Consider the following 21,392-nt stretch of genomic DNA (forward strand, 5'->3'; position numbering starts at 1 on the left):
AAGCCTCGCCAACCCGCTTGTCCCCGCCCCGCATGGCCAGGACTACATCTCCCAGCGTGCCCCGCGCGCTGCCGGCCGCTCTCGCGGGACCTGCGCGCCCATAAGGGCTCTCCCGAGGGGGCGGTGGCCTTCGCGCTTTCCTTCCGGCGGCGGCGTCTGTCGTCCTGGGGCTCCGCCGGTCGGTGTCCCGGAGGCTCCGCCATGGCGCCGTCCGGCCCGCCGGTAGCCAGCCCGCTGCCCCGCACTGAGCACCACTAGCCTCAGCCGAGCCCCTCCGCCGCCGCCATGAGCTCCCGGCAGCCGGACGCTCCCGGTAAGGCCTCACCCGCCCCCGCTCTCCCCACCGGCCCGGGTAGGCCGCGGCGCTGAGCGCGGCCCTGTCTGTTGGCAGCTCTGGAGCAGGGCGGCGGGGCCCGTCCCGGCAAGATGTCGCTGCCCCTCGGCGTGCCGCGGCGGGCCTTCAGCTACGACGAGGGCCTGGAGGACACGGCGCCCATGACGCCGCCGCCCGCCGACCTGTGCGCCAGCGTCCTCTGGAAGCAGCCGGTCATCCCCGAGCGCAAGTACCAGGAGCTCTCGAAGGTAACGGGCCGGCCGGTGGCCGTGGCGGCCCGGGCACGGGAGTGTCTGCTGTGTGCCAGCCCTCCTGCCTGGCCGGGGCACGGTGCTGGGCGAGGGGCCCAGCAGAGACCGGCCCCTCGGGCCCTGGGAACCCTCGAGAGGTGCTGGGACAAGGGACCAGCTTTGCTACCTGGTCCTGTCATGGGAACACTGCGTTATGGCTGAGATAGGCGTGTCCTGGGAGTCTCCTCACTTATGGGAGGCATTTATATGTTAAAAGGTGTAAGCTGTAACCAGGTGTAATGAAGCCAGGGCAAAAGGGTGGGTTTAATTTGGCTGTAAATTGTTTACTATGAGGGTGGTGAGACACTGGAACAGGCTGTCCAGAGAAGCTGTGGATGCCCCATCCCTGCAAGTGTTCAAAGTCAGGTAGGACAAGGCTTTGAGCAACCTGATCTAGCGGAAGATGTCCCTGCCGGCATCAGGCAACCTGGACTATGTGGCCTTTGAAGGTCTCTTCCAACACAAACTGTTCTGTGAAATGACTATGGGGGGATGCTTTGAGTGCAGAGTCAGCTCTTTTAAATGTAAAGGCTCTTTTCCAAGTTTAAAGTGAAGTGTTGTTGAATGGAATTAAATAACTGTGCATGGCTTAGAGCTTAACCTCTGGTTTTCACCTCATTCTGTTTTAAAATTGTTCTTGTAGAAGAAAACCTGAAGTTGTGTTTTGGCACAAAAAGCATTCTCTCCAGTTAGGGAACGGTATATCCTGTGTTATGAGGAAGTCTGTATTTCACAGGATTTCTTGTTTTCTATCATTCATTAGCTTTTCTGTGTTACTAGGGCCTTGCGATCAACGGTAGAGCTGTGAGCATTAGATAAACTGAGCAAGAAACTGAAAATATAAGGGATGTGTGGGAAAACAATATCTAAACATGAGCCACTAATTTGTGTGACTGCTGGTCTGTGAATATCTGAGCTATCTGTGGGAGGGCGCTCCTGCTCAATTGACCTTGAAGTCCAGTTTGCAGTTGTGTCCAATTTGCAGATATGATCTGTTTTCTTTCCTGTTGACCTTTTTGTACTGAGACTAATAACTTGTTGGCTCTGAGCTCAGTGTGTTTTAAATGTTGGATGAACATTGCTCGTTCATTGCTGTGAATTATAAGGTTCAAGCTCTAAACATTCCTGGGCTGTGGTGGGAACAGCAAATAGGTTTCTTCCCTGGGATGAAGGCAAGCTGCTAGTGCTCGAGTCATTAGAGATGTGCCCAGCAAGATGCTGAGATACTTACTCTTGGTAAACTGTACCTTGCTTCTTCCCCACAGATTGAGGAAGGGGATGCTGGCGTGAAGGCACCTGTAATGACTCCTTCATCGTCCACCGAAAGTGTCAACAAGGTACCCGTGGTGAAGGCCAAGGCCACTCATATCATCATGAACTCTCTCATTACAAGTAAGAACTCTTTGTTCTAACAGGGTGTGGGCACATGGGTGTGCTCTGGCTTGGTAATGTCTCCAGGTAACTACCAGAGTTTTGGCACAGCTTGTGGTGTTCAGACCCACTGTGCTCTTGAACTAGATGTGTGTTTTTTGGAGGACACTCCTGGAGGGAAGTGAGAGCCAGGGAACATGCCACATGTCCTGCCTCTGTATTTGCAGGTGCTGGAGGTGGGTGATGAGGGGAAGTGCAGGGTGTCTTATCTGCTGATGGGCACTGCAGCCCAGGCTGCCTTGTTGCTGGATTGCGGAGGTGGCTGCTGCTGCTACTCTGCTTATTAACTTGCTCTTTCTGAATGACAGGTAAAGCTCTAAAATTAACCAGAGTGGTGTGGAGAGCTGACATATGGTGCTAGTGGAGCACTTGCTGGCATTTATGTTAATAGCAGCAGCAGCTGTCTTGCTAACTGTAACACTTTAAAAAAAAAACCCACCTCATAAATCATGATGCTTTAAAATTGAATTGGGTCAGTAATGTTTGCATTGGGGCCATCCCCATTTACAGCAAGAGGAATTATTTATATGTTAATCTGCCCCTGCTGCCTCCTCCTTTAGCAGCTGAGAGCTGAGCTTTACTTTCCTCCAAGCAGCGCTTGCAAAGACTTCTAGATTTTCAGACCAGCATTTTGGAGTAGCTTTATATTTGCATTTATTTCTGTGTTGGCTCAAAAATAACCAGCACATCAGAAAACAATGTGCAAGAGTATAGACTTCCTGCTGGAAAGCAGCTCCTGTTCTAGACTAATCATGAAATCCTAATGTAATCGAAACCTAAAAGTGTTCTTGTGCAGTAAGAAGTCAGGAGCTCCAGCCTACACCCCCCAGGAAAACCATTCAGTCACAAGTTGGAAATAAGCAAAGGTCCTCTATTTATACAGTACAGTATCCCTGCAAATAACTTTAACATGGGAAGTGTTATCTGTTTCAAATAAGACAATGGACTTTTCCAGTAATATTTTTGTGCTCTGACTCCTTTTGGCTTTTTTCTGAATTCCACTAGGGAGTTAATCTTATGCTGGTAGTGGGGGGCAGAAAAGTGCTCATGTTTTTCAGAAGTGAAGTTGATATCAGTGTATTAGATGCTGGCTCTGTATTTGGCTGAAATATTGGCTGAAAAATTTGTTTTATTTTACTGAATATGGAATCTTTAATTTTGCTGCCTCTATCAACTCATCACAACACGTAGGTATGAATGATGAGAAAAGGGTCTTACATTCAGTTGCTTAAGTTGCCTTTGTGTGCTGGAACTGTTTGTGGTGGCATTTCTGTGTGAATGTGTGTTCTTGTCTATTCCAGAGCAGACTCAGGAGAGCATCCAGCGCTTTGAGCAGCAGGCAGGGCTGAGAGAGGCTGGCTACACTCCCCACAAAGGCCTCACTACTGAGGAGACCAAGTACCACCGCGTGGCTGAGGCAGTCCATGTAAGGCTTGTTTTGTCTTGGCTTTCTCTGTGTAGGTTGTGTACCAGTTTAACACCAGTCTGGTGATATAACTCTGGGAGCATGTTGCTTGGACTCTCTTTAAACAGTTTACTCTGGAGGCATTTGTTAGGTTGGTGCAAAAGTAATGGTGTTTTTGGACCATGAATTTTACATCATTGTAACTGGGCTCAGACACATCTTTATTAATCAAAATGGGAACCACTACAGTCAATACATTTTTGTCAATCAGAAGTGTGTTTGTTTATTTCTGTAGTGTAAAGGTCTGTGCTTTAGGATTTGATGAACTCTTCAGAATCATTTTCTGTGTCCTGCTGGTTGTGGAAGCATTTTCAATCATCTCAACAACTTTTTGGAGGGAAGTAGTCGTAGTTGGTTGGCAAGAGGTCAGGTGAATATGGCAGATGAGGCAAAACTCTGTAGCCCAATTTGTTCCACTTCTGAAGCGTTGTTGTGTGATGTGCAGTTGGGTGTTGTTGTGGAGAGGAATTAGGCCCCTTCTGCTGACCGGTGCCAGCTGCAGGTTTTGTAGTTTTTTCAGTTCATCTCGTTGATTTGCTGAGCAGAGTTCTCAGATGTAATGGTTTCTCTGGGATCACTACAAGAGTCTAGTTTCTTCTTGTACCTTTGAATGGTGCCCTGATTTGTTGTGACTGTTTGTCCCAAGAGTACTTGTAAACAGTGCATTTCTGATCTGGAAGTTAGCAGATGAAATTTGGCTTGTCTTATTACTGGAAATAAAGACAGAGGTCTTTCTGATGAGCTCAGTTGCCCACAGTGATCTTGCAGATGGAGTTTCATAGTGAGCTCCTCAGCTGTACTCCCACAAGGTCAGAGTTTCAGGAGCAGTGTTGGTGAATAGCGTCAGTGGGGCTTGGATTGCCCCAGGAAACTTTCCGAGAACATGCCTGTGTGTTGCTGTTTGAACTATAACTGCCCTTCGGGTGACTTTTTCGAAGTTCAGTTTGTACTGTCACACTTGTAATAACCTGGTTCACTCACACCCAGTTCCTGTTTTCCTTAGGACCAGCTGAACTCTTCAAATGCAGTTTTTTTTTTTCTGGAGCAGTGTTTCCTTCCTTTTATGAGTTACTTTTCATGGTCTAGTACTTAGACCTTGTACCCTCTGTATGAGGTCTGGTCTCACCTTCGTTAGAGAACTTGTGGGACTGAGAGCTTTGCTCTGAAAAGCGCTGCAGACAAATGTTTGCTGTGGCATTTCCACTGGTTGCCAGGGAGCCAAACTGATGTGTGAGCTCACTCTGCAACATCTGCTACCTCCCTATGGCTGCTGGGATTGAAGTTCATTACTGTTGGACAGTGACTGTGAATTGCAGAGTGAGCAGCAGGTGTTATTTTTACTTCCTCTAGCCTGGAGGATGCATCTTATGCATCTTGAGCATGGTGGGCTTCCAAAATGCTTATATCTGATGTGGAAAGAAGCTTAAGGGGTGTATGCAAGTATTGTAGTACTGGGTTTAGCTTTAGGTGAAGTGACACTTAAATCCTTTATCACCTGTGATAACATGAATTGTACAGCTTTGACAGGAAAAGTGGCTGTTTGTTCCTTATGTCTCATATTTAAGCTCTGTTGCTTCTGTGTTTCTCTTGCCTCTCCTAACAGAAGCTAAAAATGCAGAGTGGAGAGATGACAAAAGATGACAAACAGACTTCTTCTGCTCAGTCCACTCCAAGCAGCACTCCCTACTCCTCTCCCAAGCATAAAACCAGGTACTCTGTTCCTGGCAGACTGCTGCTGCTTTCGGTTTCCTACAGGCTGCTGAGGTGGGAGCTGCTACAAATAACCTTACCCAGCGAGGGAATATCTAAGGGGTGTAATTCAGAGCCTGCTGTGGCTGTGTTGGATAGATCCAAATATTGAAAGTTTGTAGAACTTGAGTGTATGTATCTTCATCCTGGGTGGTAACAAACCTATTAATATAATTTAAATTGCCCCTGATAACTACATAAAGTTCCTGGCACAGTGGAGTCACTTGAAGTATTTATTTATATACATCTCAATTATATTTATGTATGTCTCTATTTTTTTCTAGGGGTTGGTTTAGTCAGGGATCCTCTGCTTCTATCACGGGCCCAGACCTTGCCATGGAAGGCAGTGGGGACAAATTGCCATCTGAGAGATGGAGCTTTTTTGGACCCAAGGCCATCCAGAAATCCACAAACGATCCAGGTATGTAATCTAAAATCTCCTGCCCTGCTAAAGCTGGAGAATTGTCACACAATGAACTTGGTAGCTGTTTCTGGAGCCTTATCCTCTTTGCCTTGTTACTTTCTAGGACCACCTTGTGAATGTGTGCTATTTGTATAATTTCTGTGCCTAAATATAAAGCAGTTGGGTAAGCCTATGCTGAGGGTATGAAAGCAGAAATAACTTGCACTGAGCTGCAGTGGAAGGGCAGGGTGTGGGGTGACAGATATTTTTTCTCTTTTCTCTGCTGTCTGGCAGAACCAGAACTGCAAGAGTCAGCATTGATGTGGAATAGACTTAAGATGCGCAAAGCTGCGGTGTCTTGCTTTCTGCAGTGTCGGGCATCAGTGCTGCTGCTTGTTCCTGGCAGCAGTGGAAAAAGGACTTGGCTAGTTTTCCTGGCTCTTGCTTGACATGATTTTTTTTTTCATCAGGAGGTTTTACCATCCAATCCTATAAGGGTGCCCAAAAGCCATCCCCAATGGAGCTGATGCGTGCTCAGGCTACTAGGATGCCAGAGGATCCAGTCACCTTCAAACCACCCAAAATGGACATTCCGGTCACAGAAGGGAGGAAACAATCTCCACGTTCCCACAATATCAAACCTCGGGATCTGAACGTGCTCACTCCCACTGGGTTCTAGGAAAAATGTTTCTGGGGTCGTAGCTAGACCCCCAGCTAACCCTCAGCAGGCCAGAGGGTGTCTTAGGCTCTGCTTTCCTGTTGTGCTGCAGTAAAATAGGGAAGTCTCCCTTCCAGCTCTTCATCTCAGAAAAAGTTGTGACTGTCCTCCTGAAGCCAGTCTTGGAAAAGCTCCTGCACTAGTACTAAACCAATGTAAATCATCCTCTGTCATGTTGCACCAGTTTGGTCTGCTGGGTTGCACCAGATGTGCTTCCCAGTGCCCTGCACCACAGTAAAACCTTGAACCATGTTTTGTGGGACAGACCTGCATGTGGTGTGCGAGCAGGCTGGCTTGGCTGTGTTCTGATTGTCTTGTCCTGCTCAGTGCTGAAGTACCCTCAGGAGCACCATGGTTTTGTTTGGCAGGTACAGAACACCAGTGGAATATGATGAAAACAAGATGAGACTAAAAACTGGGCCATTAACTGCCAGAAAGGAAGTTGCTCTGGGAATGTGGTGGGTTGGTTTTAAATGGGGCAACCCCTTATGATCCAATTCAACACCTGGAACTGCTTTTGCCCTTGGATATTTATTTTTTTTAGAGGAAAAGTGGAGCAGTAACCATTCTAAGATGCTCTTAATAGGCAGGGAGCAGAATCTAATGTGGCTTGGCAGTAATGAGGGAGAATTGCTTCTTTTCCAACTCATGTGCCTCCAAAAAGGTAGAAATGACCAGAGTTGGTGTGGCTTGAACCAAGTAATCTTCCTCTCTTCTTTCTTCAAAACAACACTGTCCTACCTTCTGCTAGACAACAGACTCGGATGTTCTGGCACTCTGGGTGCTGCTTGGTATTTTTTTCCTCTTTCTAGCATTTTATGAGTTACATAGAAATGTATTAGACACCAGGGGCACTTCTCAAATAGGGTGGTTTTGTTTCATCAGCATTAAACGCATTTTCCAGGGCTGCAGAAGGACTGAGGGCAGATCAAGGCTAAACATTCCTCCCTGCTGTGACACAGCTCTATGTAATATTTTGGCCAGTTACTGGGAACAGCTAACATTTGCTTTCATGAGAAGTGGAAGAACTCCTGGCTGTCATTAATCCCTTAAGCATTATTGGCAGTGTTGCTCTGTCATCTTCACCTCTCCTGTGACAGACAGGACAGAGAGGTCTCGTCTTGATCTCATGGTTGCATTGTGGAGCTCCCTCAGCCTTTCCATAGTGATGAGGTGGCAGCAGCTGCCTTGTGTCTGGTACTGGAAGCTTCTCTGTTGCCAGGACATTATACAGAGGTTACTCAACAGCTGGTAACTGTTTAACTCTGGGTTTTTTTGCTTTCTCAAACCAAACATCCTGGAGGGTGAGGGCTGGCTCATTTGGCTAGCTGCTGTCCCCTCTGGAGAAGCACATTTTGTGGCTCTGCTTCCTCTACAGCTTCAACAGCACTGCCAATGATGTGTCATGTTCAGTTTCCCACCTAACCAAGCAGTTTTCACTGTTGCTATTCATTTGCACCTTGGCAATCAGTCTTGCATTTGACATTAATTTATTTGTTGTCTGTATTCATGTCTTTAGTGTGTGATTTTTATTTTTTTTTTGTTACAAGAAAATAAAATCCTTGTGAATGAAGGTCTTTGTGTGTTAGTGCTGGCAGAGCATCTGTGGAAGAGATATGGGGCTGTCCAGTGAGTGTGGGGTCAAGGTTCTGCTGATAAGGCTGTGGCAGCACTGGGGTAAAATATTTGCTGTATAAAACTCTCTTTTGACAGAGATTAGGTTTAAAGCCAGATTCAGCCCTAAGGGCTTGTGCAGATGAAACTAAACATGAAATCTTTGTTTTCTTGAGCTATTTAAGTGGTGATTATTTTTTTTTCATGTTCCTGAGATTGCTTCTCTTGCAGCTTGTGTGCTGTTTGCACCTGTACTGGGCACAGGGCTGGGAGCCAGGCTGGCGTTCACCTGGAGCTGCCCGGCTCCCCATGGTATGGCCATTTCTGCTTTCCTTTCCTCTGAAAAGTTCTGGTTTGGGTACTCGGGTACCGGCTGCTGCTGCAGGTCTTGCTTACACAGGCTACTCTCATAGTTTAGTTTGGAAAGCCTGGGGTTAAAGTGTGACTTCTTGGTGTGATTTTTCTCATTCTACTTTCTGTATTTTACTGCAACATCATTCTTGGGGATGTGACCAACATATGAGAAAATAACATCCATAACTATGGGCCTCTTGCTAGAATGTGTCTTTTCCAGTCTAATGACAGAAGTCTAATCCAGTTAAAAGGACCTAACTGGAAAATATACCCGAATGAGCACACCATGCAGGATGAGCCACTTTCTGGAGTGGGCAGCACTTGGAGTTTGCACTGTTGGGAATGTTTCTGGCTGCTACTCCCAAAACAAACTTCTTCACTCCTCTCTGGATGGTGTATCTCTGCATTAGAAGAGCAGTGTCATGCAGATGAGTGGTTTGTTCTACATCTGCTAATGACCTTGGGTGCAGTGATGTAGATCTGTTTGATTTGGAACAGAAATGTTCCTCTCCAGAGGACTGACTGGAGTGGCTGGAGGATCTCTGTGCTGTGAATGCCCTCACCAGCTTTTTTTTCTTCCTAAATGTTAACATCTTTTCCTAAATATTGAATGGGTATTTTGGCGTTTTGCTTGCTGTGCGAACTACTGTCAGTTTGTGGCTTTGCTAGTTTAATGCTGTCCCAAGGTACAGCTGACAGCTCTGCCCTTCCTTTGGGCAGGGCTGGCACCAGGATGGAAGAGTCTCAGCAAATATGAAAATAATTTATTTTTTTAGGTGTACAAAGTGCCTTGTAAAACTGTAGGATGAGGCGAGTTTGAAAGGAGATTCTGAGACCATGTAAACCAGATATTTTTCCAAAGAAGTGACTGCAGCATAAGGTGGGGGTTTTATAGAGGAAATGTGAAGTTCTTTGTACCCCCTGCTGCAGTGGTTGTCCCCATCAGGTAGTAGTGACAATAAGGAACAGCTCCCGAAGCAGGCACAACTTCTCCATGATCTGCAGGGGAAAAGGCCGCCCCAGGACCTGATGCATTCGGCTGATGAAGTCCTCTATTTTCAGTTGAACGTCCAGGTGGCTGATGTTATCGCTGTCCTGGAGCCTGGGCTTGACTTTCTGAATGATCAAGTCCATCCGGTCATTGAGGGAGGTCCGTAAGTGCTCTGCAAGAGGAAACACTGGTGGGATGAGGCACCGCACAAGGGGCTGCCTGACCTGTTCAGGGACAGATGGCAGCAGGTGGCACTGCAGGGGGGAGCTGCTGGGAGCCTGCTGATCCTCTCACGAGACCAGCCTGGTGGAAGAAGGCTCTGTACCCTCCTGGAGCTCAAATCTCCAAGTGGAGAGAGCCCAAGAAATAGGGATGGAACAGGGTTTGTAGCATCCTTTTCTCCTGTGGCAGACTGAACAGCTGTCCAGCTGCAAAGGGGAGTCTCCAAAGACCTTAATGAGAGTGATCATCTAGGGCTTCACGGAGAAGACTCTGCATGTGTGTTGGTGGGTTTCTCTGTGTTCCTCCATGATAGCTTTAACCCTGGGCTAATGTAGCTGGGAAGAGACTTTAGGAAAAACAGCTTCAGGGAGTGTTTGTGACTATGCTGCTTCTTCCACGGCTACTGTGAGTGGTGCTCTTTGCCTGGTCTATTAGGTGCTTAGTGTGTCCTGGCTTTACTCTTTGCCTTTTATTTAATCTCCTAAACCACCATATTCTTCCACCTATTGTGTGTGCAATTTAGGCACTGGTGGGTACAGAGCTCCCCCCTTTTGTACTTCCCAGTGCTGGGACTGATCCTTTGGGAAACATGCTATTTCTTAGGTGCAAGTTAGGTGCTCTGCTTGATGCAACATCGCTTCTTTGCCCTGTCTGCTGGAAACAGTCACTAGCAGGGATGGAGGCGTGTTATCTTTCTAAGACTCAGTGGCTGTGAGTTCAAGAGTGATGAGACGAGAGCAGGAAGGGCACTTACGCTGTTCTACTGCAGCCTCTGGAAGAGATCATATTTATTAAGGCCAGAACAGGCAGCTTACCCAGTGTTACATTTTGGTAGCTCAGCAGCAGTAAGCTTAAGTACTGCAGCATCTCATCCCATCTTTGCCATGTTGCTGTTTCCTCCTATGACAAGAGACAGTATTTGGTTATTAGAAGAGGTTTTCTCAGGAGAAAGCAAGGCAAATGAGAGGTTGGCCTGGGTACCTGGTAATGCAGCAGCACAGAAGAGTGACTCAGGAAATACAGGATCTTGGCCAGAGACAAAGGCAAGGTTGTGGGCACGTCGCAGCTATGCTGGAACCACAGCTCTAGCAGTTTGCAGCGCAGGAGCTGGCTCTCCATCGTGTTTAAGAAAGCTTCCCTGGAAGACAAAAGGGACTTACTTTGGGGACAATACAGCCCGACCGGGGCAACTGCTCCAGTGTGTGCTGCTGGTGCAGATGTGGGTGGCTGCAGGGGCTGCCCAGCAGTGCAGTGGAAGGAAAACCACTAGATGTGATGGAGACCTTTGTTACACTGCTTGGCCATGAACTTGTTTATGTCCTTAGGCCTGACCTGTGGCGGCTCTAGGTCAGTACAGTCTGTGAAGCAGGTTTAGCTGTTTCACATCACCCTGCCCAGCAGCCTGTGTCAAAGTTACCCATTTCTGCTGACTGCAGAGAGGAAAACCAAGCGTGTGAAGTGGGGTCAGGGCCAGCTGCATGTAGGACATCTGTCCTGGGAGGGCAATGGCTTGACTAGACCCAGTGTGCGCTCAGAGTTCTGCTGAAAGGGCTGCTTGCTGGGCTGGCAAACACAGGTTTGAAATATCTGTGGGTCTAGTGGTCTCATGTCTACGCTAGAGCCAGTCAGGCCCTTGTGCTTTGGCTTCAGATATTGCATTTCTCAGAGAAGCAAACAAAAGCATGTCAAGGCAAAGCTGTAGGAACTGCATCATATTTCTGATTAACTTCTCAGTTGTCCTTGGGAATCAGTGATGTGTTTGCTAGTACTTGACCATGCTGATGTAGAATGCTGGTTTTCAGACCCTCTTTACAGTTTTAAGGTCCTGTGACTTAAACAAGTGGGACAATCAACTTTTCTCAGCAGTATGTGAGCTGAGGAGGTGCCTCTCCCAGGCGATGTTCTGTCCCCATGGCATCTGTCAGTCCAACAGCCATGCATTTGCTGGCTGGGTCATAAATGAGTCTTTCTGTACCCTGTGGTACTTTATGCATCTAGGCTTGGATGCAAATCAGGAATAAGACTGTTGCTCATACAGGCAGCTGCTGCCTTGTATGTGTTTGTCTCACCTTTGGCTTCTCAGGGGAATATTCAGTATAAATGGGAATATCACATCTGCGATCTTACAGGAGCTGCAGTTGGGAGATTTGTCAACTTCCACTGCGATGGACAACATCCGTTGGAGCAGGAGCATCACCCTAGGTTAGAGAGACAGTCAACACCAGTAGACAGCACCCCTCCGTTTGCAAAGTAAAGCAGTGGGGATGGCGCCTAATTCAGGCTCATGCCTTGCAGTGAGGGATGGAGTGGAACGTAGTGGGCTGGATTTGGTATCTCTTAGTGGCTTTTGAATCTGCTACTCTTGGAAGCAGAGTTAATCCCCAGATATGGGCCCTTGGGAGGTCTCAGTAGCTGTACTGAGTGTTGGTGGAGCAGGATCAGGCAGCCTGGACTGCGGGTCAAGAGCTCCAGCCTTATGCTACATGTAAGAGGAAGATGCTCACTGAGCCAGTTTCCTACCAGGTGAGGAAGTGTTTTGCTCACCAAGTGTATGTCTACCCCAAAGGAGAACTTCAGGTATGGCCTGACTTCCTGACCCAACAGGGAAAGATTCTGGCTTCTCCCTGACCTGGGGCTTGTGATACTGTCAGCAGGAGTCAGGGCTTCTGGGACTTACTTCTGGGCAAAGAAAGCTGGTGGAGCCACCTTTGCTTGGTCGGTGCTGGCCGGCTGTGCTGTGGATGAGCTGTGTTCGGCCATTGCTTCTTTGGAAGAGGATGCAGTCTCTTGTGGCTGCTCCTGGGGCTGGGCAAACCCAATTCCTGTAACTGCTGCAACCAACCATCCAACCACCTCCCTGGGACAGAAACAGGAGTTAGCAGGGACAGGCCTGGTTTTGCTTAATTCCAGCCTCCCCTTGGAGCTCAAGTAAAGACCCTGAGGATGAAGAATACATCCCACCTGCTGGGACAGGGAGTAGCTTTGTTGAGCAGCAGATTTTATGCTTGTCAACAGGACTGCCTCCTTCCCAGCCCTGTCCTGAGCAGGGCAAATCTGACCTTGTTCCTGGGAAAAGCCCATTAGACTGTGGCTGGAAATGCCTTGCATAATCTCTGCTGGTTTGATTTTGTAAACCTGCTCCTGTTCTTTATACTTGGGTCCTATACTTGCCTCTGTTTCCCAAGCTTGTTTCCTGGAAAGTGTGAAAGTCTGACCTGCAGTCTCAACAAGTGTTCCTGAACCCCTGCCCCTCAGCATCTGGTTAGAGAACAGGGGAGCAGGAGGAGTCCCTTACTTGACATTGTTGAAGCACGTGTCACATGAAAGTACTTTTTTGGCAATTGACTTCTGCAGCAGGCGCAACCTCAGGTTGTGCTGAAAGTCGTCCTCCAGGGTCTGTACCACGTACTGCAGGAAGAGGAGCCGGCCAGGGGACTTCTCCTGAGGGCACATGGACACAGTGTGAGCCTGGTGGCGACGCTGGATAAGGAGCACCAGGGAATTTAGCTGTGTTGGGAATGGGCCAATGTACATGACTGAGGAGCAGCTCCAGGAGGGGCTGCCTGGCTCAGGCGATGCCCTGGGAGCTTGACTGGACCTGTTCTGCCACTGCACTAGGTCAGTGGCTCACAGAGACTGTCTGTTGCTGTGTCGTCTTCAGATGGGACAACCTGCCTGCAGTTGTGCAGCAGCTTTGGGAGCACCACAGATAAAAGCAGGAGACTCAACTGGCATTTGCTGCCCTCAATGGCTGCAATAAAGCCCCGTGTTGGACTGGCCTGTTCCACAGCGGAGCACGGCCACGAGGCTGCAGGGCAATGCTTACCCCTGGGCACCCGCGTGCTGGATGATCCCTGCCCAATGTGACACATGGTGCCAAGTACCTGGTCCTCCATGATGTATTTCAGCAGCGCCCAGTCCCATCCCACTGTGGTGGCGTTAGCTGGATGGAGCCTGCAAGGACAGCACTGTCCGTTTGTGCTGAACTGCCTGACTATCTGCCTGCAGGCACTGCAGCCCCTGGCCCTTCCCCAGCCCCCATTTGCTCAGGGGCCTGCCCTGGCTTTTCCTCTCCAGATTTACCCTCTCCCTTTCTCCTCCCCTGTTCATGTTCATTTTTTGGAAGCGCCCAAGTGGGGCTGTACTCCATGGGGAGGCTCAGGATTCCTCATCCTGTGGCCTCACAAAACATCGTGCCCCTCTGTGGGTACCCTGAGGGCAGCAAGGGAACTGCTGCAACCACCTCCAGCCCACGGCCCCTGCTGCAGCCCAGCCATGTCACAGTGGTGAAGAATGAGATCTATGCTTCAGGAGCAAGGCAAATGCACTCCTCTGTCCTAGGGGGCTCCTTGTTGTCACAGGCTGTCCCTGACCCACCCTCAGACAGCCCTGTGCTGATAACAGGAGGCAGGGGCAGGGGGATCATCCTGGGTTACAGGGGAAATCACTCCCTGTTCTGTGGCCAGGGACCACAGAGAATAATCTTTATGCTGGGCAGGCCTCTGGGGGCACCTAGCCAGCCCCATGGCACCATGGCAAAGGGAACACGTACATTTGGATCTTCATCAGCAGCATGTAGGTGTCCTTCAGGATCTCCCTGTGCTGGGCGTTCAGGAGGATATCTCTGATCAAGTGGGAGATTATTTCTTTTGGGGGGCGGTGCTGGCAGGAGACGAACTCGCTCAGGAAATGCAAGGTGCCCTCCAGGAAGTTCTCCTCCATGGTGGTGCGCACCATGCTCAGCTTCCCACTGGGAATAAGCTCAGGTTTCTGCTGTGTGCAAGACAAGGCAATAGGTGAAAGGCAGCTCCCCAAGACACTGAGGAACCCGGCTGTGGTGTGGGACCCACTGTGAAGGGAACTGCAGTACCAGAGATCTTAACTGCATGGCAAAGCTTCCCCCAAAAGGGGAAGTGGAGCAGGGGCTGCCCCTGCTCCATCCTCTACCACAGTGGCTGCTCTGAACCTTGTTTACCTGCTGTGTTTCCCAGTTGGGTGCTATGCCATGGAGGAAGAGGTGCTGGATTCCACTTCTCCTGAAATACTGCAGTTTGTTCAGCCAGGCCTTGCTGTCAGCCTTGGTCCTGGCTGCGGTCACTTGCTGGATTGTTCCATAGGGTGATAAGTCACTCGCTGCCAGCAATGGCCCTTGGACCTCCCCTGGGCTTGTGGGGACGGCTGGGACAGGGCTCAGCCTTGGGGGGAGCTCCCTTTGCTGGCAGAGGTGAGGAGTCTCCTCCTCTGGGCCACCAGGTCTCCAGCTGCTGCCACTGCCTGGGGTGGAGGGGGACGGGGACAGCAGGTCTGAGTCCAGCTGCATGCTGGCCAAGGAGCCCAAGTCACTGTTGAAAGTGGTCGTGCTGCAGTTCTGCTCTGGGCTGGAGGAGCTGCAGCGGCTGGAGGTGGGAGAGAAGCAGCTCCAGTTCTCTGTGGTTTCTGCTGTGTCCATGGTGGCACTGCGCTCCATGGGAGCACTGTGCCAGGATGCTGCGAGGCTCAGCCCTGCTGTTGCCCCTGTTTCTTGTGTTGTGGTGGAGCAGAGCTGCGGATGGGACGTGTCTGCTGCCAGAGCAGCAGGCGGCTGCCCGGGGCCCTGGTCAGCCCAGCTGGTGGTGTGGGGAGGGCTGGCAGGGGCGCTGCATGTGTCCTCTGTCAGGTCGATGACGGTGAGGCTGCTCCACGGTGCCGGCTCTGTGCTCATGTCCTCGCAGGTCAGGTCGATGATCTCCTGTGGGGACTGAGGGATCAGTGCTGTCAGCAGCAGTGGCACCTGGTTGCCTCAGTCCTCTGCTATGGCGGCACCGTTGCCCCAGCACAAGGGGGAAAAGGGGGACTCTGCCACAAGCCCAGGAAGAGAAACCCGGTGCAAAGATGCCACTGCCTGGCCGAGGGGATGTGGCAGCAGCCCCGGGCTCTAGTGTCAGCCTGCCCTGACTGCACAGCTGAGCCCGAGCCCAATCTGGGTTCTTCTTCCCTGCTCCTGGCAGAGACAACCCCACTGCTCCCCCTGGGGCTTCTTATGGCCAGCAGCTGTGTCCCCTGCTCCAAACACCCCTCAGCTTGACCCAGAGCAGACCCAGCCCTGCTGGGGTGGCCGGGAGCCTCACCTGCTACACAGACACCAGCGGTGGGGAACCGAGCTGCCTTCGCATCTGTGGCACCAAGCCAGAGCTACCGCAGCCCCGGGACTTTGGGGACTCCCATCCAGGACTCGCTGGGTGCTGCAGCACCTGGAGCTCCCAGGCCGCGCCTGAGGGGCAGCAGGAGCGGGCAGGGAAGGCAGCCGTGTCTGCACCACCGCAGGCAGGACGTGGCACCTCTCAGCATCTAAACGTGCCCAGGAAGGGGCAGAGCTTGGCTGCTCTTTGAAAAAAAAACCCAAACCCTCAGCGCCTCAAAGCAGGAACACGTTTTGTGGGCAATTTAAATCAGTGTTTTTCCCCTGACTCAGACCTGCTGCCTTCCCAAAGGAGGGGCCGCATGTGGCCTGAGAGGGAGGCAAAACCCAGCAGCCCTCACCGGGAAGCTGGAGCAGCCCAGGAGGCCGCAGGTTGCCCCGGCTCCAGCCGGCCCTGCTGTACCGGACACTGCCCAACTGCCGGCGTTTGAACGCTGCATCGGAACGGGGGCCAACGGACCGTTACCCACCACCCAGGGCTGTGCCTCCCCGGCAGCTTCGTGCCCTGGGCCGCCGCCACACCGGCCCGTCGTGCCCCTGCCCGCGGGCTGGCCCAGGTGAGCAGGGCGGTGGCCGCCCCACCGTGGCCCAGGGCTGGACCCCGGCCAGGGGCTGTGCCCAGCAGGGTGCCCGGGGGACTGCGCCCTGGTGCAGTCGAGGGGACGCGGACACTCGTGGCTGGGGGGCTCTGGGGGGATGCGGCCAGGGAGGGACCCCGCGGGGACACACTTGGGGACCGGCACTCTGCTGGCAGGAGGTGGCCGAGGGGACCCGAGCCCTCCTGGGGGAGGCTGGGGGTCCTTGGGGCGTGTGGCTGGGGCCAGGACGGAACCGTGAGGGAGCGGCCGAGGGTACCGGGCTCTCCGGGAACACACGGTCGGGGCTGCGGGGCCGCCGCTCCTGCCCGGCCTGGGACACTCACTGTGGGCTTTCTGTCCCCGCGCGGCTACCGTCCCCGCCCGCGCCTCCGCCGCGGCGGAAGCGCCGCCATCTTTGAGAGGGGCAGGCGGCGCCGCGCCCACTGGGAGGCCCCGCCCAGGGGGCCACGGACTCACCGCGGGAAGCGGCGGGCAGCCGCGCCGGGGCCCGGGCGGCGGCGATCGGCTGCCTTCAGCGTCCGAGTCGCTTATGAGGATGACGCTCTCGGCCATCTTCGCGGCGGGTGGCGGCTCCGCCCCCCACGGGCCGGCGGCGGCAGCGCCCGGGCTGCGGGCCGGGCCGAGCCGAGCCGAGCCGAGGGGGGCGGTGGCGGAAGTGCGTCATTCGCGGCGGGGCGGGGCCGTGGCGGCCCCGGTCGCGGCGCCGCCGCCATGGCGCTGTCCCCGTACGTGCAGGCCATGCAGGAGCTGTTCCGCGCCAACACGCGGAGCCGCGAGTTCCCGGCGCACGGGGCCAAGGTGCACTCGGTGGCCTGGAGCTGCTGCGGCCGCCGCCTCGCGTCCGGCTCCTTCGACAAGACCGCCAGCGTCTTCGTGCTGGAGAAGGACCGGCTGGTGAGCGGCGCCTGGCGGGAGCGGGGCGGCCGTTCGGTACCGGGCACTGCGGGACGTCTGGAGTGGCCACTCGGGGCGGTACCGGGGCAGCCCTCGGGGCCGAACGGGGAGTGGTCGGTACTGGGCCTGGCAGCGGGGACTCGGGTTTGTACCGGGAGAGGAGCACCGACAAGAACCCCACAGGCCGGTGTCTGGCCGGTTGTGGAGCGTGACTGAAGTGGCGGGAGAGGGGACTCTGGGCAGGGCACCCACCCGTCCGGTAACCGGCAGCAGAGCGGGGTGAATCTGGGACCAGAACGGGGGCAGAGCCAGGCTCTTCCCCCTATCCATGGCTGTCCTCTCGCTTCAGGTGAAGGAGAACAACTACCGGGGCCATGGGGACAGTGTGGATCAGCTCTGTTGGCACCCCAGCAACCCTGACCTCTTCGTCACGGCGTCTGGGGACAAAACCATCCGTATCTGGGATGTCCGCACCACCAAGTGCATCGCCACTGTCAACACCAAAGGTGAGTACCTGCCTTCCCAGGAAGGCTCCTGGGTCCCGCAGGACCTCAGCTGCGTGGAACCCGTCTGCAGCGGCACCAGCGCTTTGGATGCTTCTTGTGGGTATTCGAGGCATCTTTGCTGAGTGCTGTTATCTTTGTGTTGCACTCATCTGTAAGGAGCAACACTGAACAAAAGGGCTCATCTACTCAGCTGTCAGGACTGGAGAAACTATTGAAATATGATCCTAGCTGTTAAAATGTCCTGTGTACTCGTCTCTGGAGTCTGTGGTCTGCAAGGCTGGAGACTGGGGAAAGGCATGTTTGCAGGGAGCCATGGTGGAAGTGAAAGTTTGCATAGATTCAGAAAACAAATATTTGAATTCATGTGCTGGTTAAGCCAGATATCATCTCTGCCCTTGGAAATCTCCAGTTTTGAGTTGTTTGGGCTGGAACTGGCATGGTAAGATAGCATAACTGCAACTTGTCTTGCCCCAATTCATAGGTATTTATTGTTAGCTTCTGAATGTTCTGGATCTGGAAGAACACTGGCTTCAGAGGATCTTTGGGTTGACCTTGTTTGGTGGTTGCTGTGGTCCCATCTTGACTGCAAAGTGAAGAGCAGTGATGTAGTTATGTTGGCTTGAAGCTGTAGTTCTGTTAAGTTTAATTTTTAATAACTGTGTATATTTTCTGAACAGCTGCTGTACAGGGTTTGTCTGTTAAATGCAAGACCTGGCAGTCTTTCCCATTTGGGAGCGGTTTGGAGTTAGTGGAGCAGATTGTGGCCTTTAATGGGGAATAAAAGCTGCCTGTCTGCTTAACTCGTGGCTGCAGTGGATGGCTGGGTGGAAACGGGACCTGCTGGCTTTCTGTCCCTCCAGGGGAGAACATCAACATCTGTTGGAGCCCTGACGGGCAGACCATTGCAGTGGGGAACAAGGATGACGTGGTCACCTTCATTGATGCTAAGACGCATCGCTCCAAAGCTGAGGAACAGTTCAAGTTTGAGGTGAATGAGATCTCCTGGAACAACGATAACAACATGTTCTTCCTCACTAATGGGAACGGCTGCATCAACATCCTTAGGTAGGTGCCCGTGGAGGCAGGTGGGCAGACGGCGGCAGACATCAATCTGCAAGCCCTTTTGTTGCTTTTGGGGAACTTGAGTCCCACACCCCAGCTATTGCCAGCCTTCTGGTGGAAGCAAACTTACCTGGAGCTGAGGTTGCCCCTGTTTTGGGTTGGGTTCCCCGAGAGCAACCCTGATGCTTTGCGTCATTCAGTCGGCACTCAAGGCTTTCAGGAGTGTGTCCCTGCACTAGTTTGGTTTGCTCACAGTCCCAGTGTGTCTCGTGCCTGCCCTGCTTGTAGACGAGCCCCACACTCCTCTCACTGCTTCCTGCCCTCTCCCTTCATCTCTGCAGCTACCCGGAGCTGAAACCCATTCAGTCCATCAACGCCCATCCTTCAAACTGCATCTGCATCAAATTCGATCCCATGGGGAAGTACTTTGCCACAGGCAGTGCTGACGCATTAGTCAGCCTCTGGGACGTGGATGAACTGGTGTGTGTGAGGTGCTTCTCAAGGTAGGACGTGCTATCCCGGAGCCGTTTGCATCCCCTCTCTGGTGACCGTGCGGGAGGTGGCTCACCGTTCCGTTTGCTCTGTTGCTGCAGGCTTGACTGGCCTGTGCGAACGCTGAGCTTTAGCCACGATGGGAAGATGCTGGCATCGGCATCGGAAGATCACTTCATTGACATTGCAGAGGTGGAGACAGGTAACGGTTTCCTTTTGGGGAACAGCAAGGAGAGAGCTGGATGGAGAAGTGCTGGTGAAGCTGGGAGGGCACTGGGAGAATCACTCAGCTAAGGAAGAACTTAGCTGCGCAGCGCAGAGCGCCGGGAGGGGGAGCCTCTGCCTTGTTAGTCTGCAGCAGACATGCGTGTCATGTCTGTGCCTTGTCACCAGGTGATTAAAAGGCGCTGAAGCAGCATTTGTTCCTGTATGGGAGAGAAAAAGCGGGTGCTTGGCTCTGGTGTGTGCTCTGGGGCAGGCTGCAGTGGGGGCTGGAGCCTCTCCAAGCTAACGTGACACCTTTTCCATGCAGGAGAGAAGCTCTGGGAGGTGCAGTGCGAGTCCCCCACCTTTACAGTGGCCTGGCACCCAAAGAGGCCGCTGCTGGCCTTCGCCTGTGACGACAAAGATGGCAAATATGACAGCAGCCGGGAGGCAGGCACCGTCAAGCTCTTCGGGCTCCCCAACGACTCCTAACGAAGCCACATGTCCCTACTCCCAGGGACGGGAGAATGTTTAGTGTAGGGCAGGGTAAGGAGATGGCTCTGCTCCTTGCCTGATGGGCAGTGCTGTGACTGTTGGCTCTGTCCATCCTGCTCTCAGGAGCGTTTGTAAAAAGCAGCTTGTGTACTGGGGGGGAAATGGGGGGACACACTAGTGGAGCCCCCCTCGCCATCTGAGGGTTGCCACCTCCTCTCCTGGGTGTGGGGGCCTTGTTCCAAAGGTGAGTGGCCAAAGAAAGTCTGTCACTGAAGGTGACAGGTGACTGCTGAGGAACCTTTTGTGGGAGGAGCTCTGCTCCATCCGGGCTCCCCAGCAGCGATGGGCTACGTGACCATCCCCTTGGCCCCAGCGGCCTGATGGCGAGGGCAGCCCTGGGAGCACAGCCTGCCCCTTCCCCTCCCAGGCACCCCGTGTCCCTTCCCTGCACCAGAGCAGCAAGGGAAGGGTGGGGGGATGCGAGTTGGGGGATGTTTCCCCAGCTGGTTTGGTTTTCTTTTTGTATGTGGGGTTGTTTTTTCTAATTTTGATAAATCCTCTTCCATAATGAAGGTTCCCGTGGCTGCTGTGGGGGAAGAAGGGGGTTCCTGAGCTGCCCTCTTGCGAGCTCCTCTCCCTTCCCCTTGGCCACGGCAAGACCCTGGCTGAGGGTCTGTGGCGATGGTCTGACTCCTTGTCCCTGCTGTCCCTGTCGCCTGTCCTGCGCTGTCACCCCACCAGGGGGCGCTGCGCGCTCACACTGGGGACAAGTGGCACCGGGGACACCGCACCGAGATTGGGGACAGCCGTGGCGAGCTGTCTCGGTTCTGTAACGCTGCCCCTGCCCGACAGCACCCTGCTTGGGTGGAACAGGGTCGTGGCCCCAGCGGAAGATGCTGCCTCTGCCATGCAGAGCCCTTCCCTGTCCTCCTGCCAGGGGTGACAAGCAGTGCCTCCCCTGTCCCCGCACCCCAGGGACAGCCGTGGGGCTTTCTTCCCCGGAGCCGGCATGCTGGGTCACACAGGAGACAGACGGTCACTGCAGAGGTGTGGGCGCAGCCTGCCTGCAATGGAGACCTCGTCTGCAAGATCTCTATCATTTCCTACCCTAATATTTTTCTCTGACAGAAGCTTTTCCAGGTGACTGCTCTGCTGATGCCGCCTGGGTAACAACTGAGCTCTTTGCTGTTAAATGATGGCAAATCAGTTGAAGCTGAGGCTGGCTCTGGACAGAAGCCTCCAGCACTGTGCCAAGCCCGGGCACTGCCAGGGGCCTTGCCTCACTGTGGGGCATGAGGTGCCCCATTGCCCAAGGCCTGCCCATAGCCATACAGCCCCTGCTCTTTGGGGTGGCAAAAGGCTGTAACCCACCAGAAACAGCCCTGTTACCC

The 21,392-nt window shown here is 52.9% G+C and overlaps 3 protein-coding genes across 11 annotated transcripts; 2 read left to right on the forward strand and 1 right to left on the reverse strand.

The window, feature by feature from the left end:
* Positions 1-93: 93 nt before the first annotated feature.
* On the forward strand, positions 94-7,963 carry KIAA1191 (KIAA1191 ortholog). 2 transcript variants are annotated; one of them, XM_065029648.1, is made up of 7 exons: positions 94-313; positions 392-582; positions 1,890-2,016; positions 3,357-3,481; positions 5,124-5,230; positions 5,554-5,690; positions 6,143-7,963. In XM_065029648.1, exons 1-7 carry the CDS (start codon positions 286-288, stop codon positions 6,349-6,351), a joined length of 924 nt encoding a protein of 307 aa, XP_064885720.1. In that variant the 5' UTR covers positions 94-285; the 3' UTR covers positions 6,352-7,963. The 2 variants fall into 2 exon arrangements, with proteins under 2 accessions (XP_064885720.1, XP_064885721.1); XM_065029649.1 differs by lacking the exon at positions 392-582 and having other exon boundaries at positions 115-313.
* A 1,144-nt stretch (positions 7,964-9,107) lies between these two features.
* On the reverse strand, positions 9,108-16,993 carry SIMC1 (SUMO interacting motifs containing 1). Of its 7 annotated transcripts, none has more exons than XM_065029627.1 (11): positions 16,805-16,941; positions 15,679-15,934; positions 14,547-15,308; positions 14,124-14,344; positions 13,456-13,525; positions 12,867-13,012; positions 12,249-12,428; positions 11,641-11,769; positions 10,553-10,709; positions 10,387-10,471; positions 9,108-9,521 (listed from the first exon to the last, which is right to left on the reverse strand). In XM_065029627.1, the coding sequence occupies exons 3-11, from the start codon at positions 15,270-15,272 to the stop codon at positions 9,301-9,303; spliced, it is 1,935 nt and encodes a 644-aa protein (XP_064885699.1). In that variant the 5' UTR covers positions 15,273-15,308; positions 15,679-15,934; positions 16,805-16,941; the 3' UTR covers positions 9,108-9,300. The 7 variants fall into 7 exon arrangements, with proteins under 7 accessions (XP_064885699.1, XP_064885700.1, XP_064885698.1 ...); XM_065029628.1 differs by having other exon boundaries at positions 15,679-15,929; positions 16,805-16,914; XM_065029626.1 differs by lacking the exon at positions 15,679-15,934 and having other exon boundaries at positions 14,124-14,341; positions 16,805-16,993.
* Positions 16,030-20,569, forward strand: THOC3 (THO complex subunit 3). Of its 2 annotated transcripts, XM_065029645.1 has the most exons (7): positions 16,030-16,306; positions 17,084-17,242; positions 17,592-17,748; positions 18,609-18,813; positions 19,152-19,313; positions 19,404-19,504; positions 19,835-20,569. In XM_065029645.1, exons 2-7 carry the CDS (start codon positions 17,087-17,089, stop codon positions 19,996-19,998), a joined length of 945 nt encoding a protein of 314 aa, XP_064885717.1. In that variant the 5' UTR covers positions 16,030-16,306; positions 17,084-17,086; the 3' UTR covers positions 19,999-20,569. The 2 variants fall into 2 exon arrangements, with proteins under 2 accessions (XP_064885717.1, XP_064885716.1); XM_065029644.1 differs by lacking the exon at positions 16,030-16,306 and having other exon boundaries at positions 17,004-17,242.
* Positions 20,570-21,392: the final 823 nt, after the last annotated feature.

This window comes from Columba livia, chromosome 14, assembly GCF_036013475.1.
Source record: "Columba livia isolate bColLiv1 breed racing homer chromosome 14, bColLiv1.pat.W.v2, whole genome shotgun sequence".
NCBI lineage: Eukaryota > Metazoa > Chordata > Aves > Columbiformes > Columbidae > Columba > Columba livia.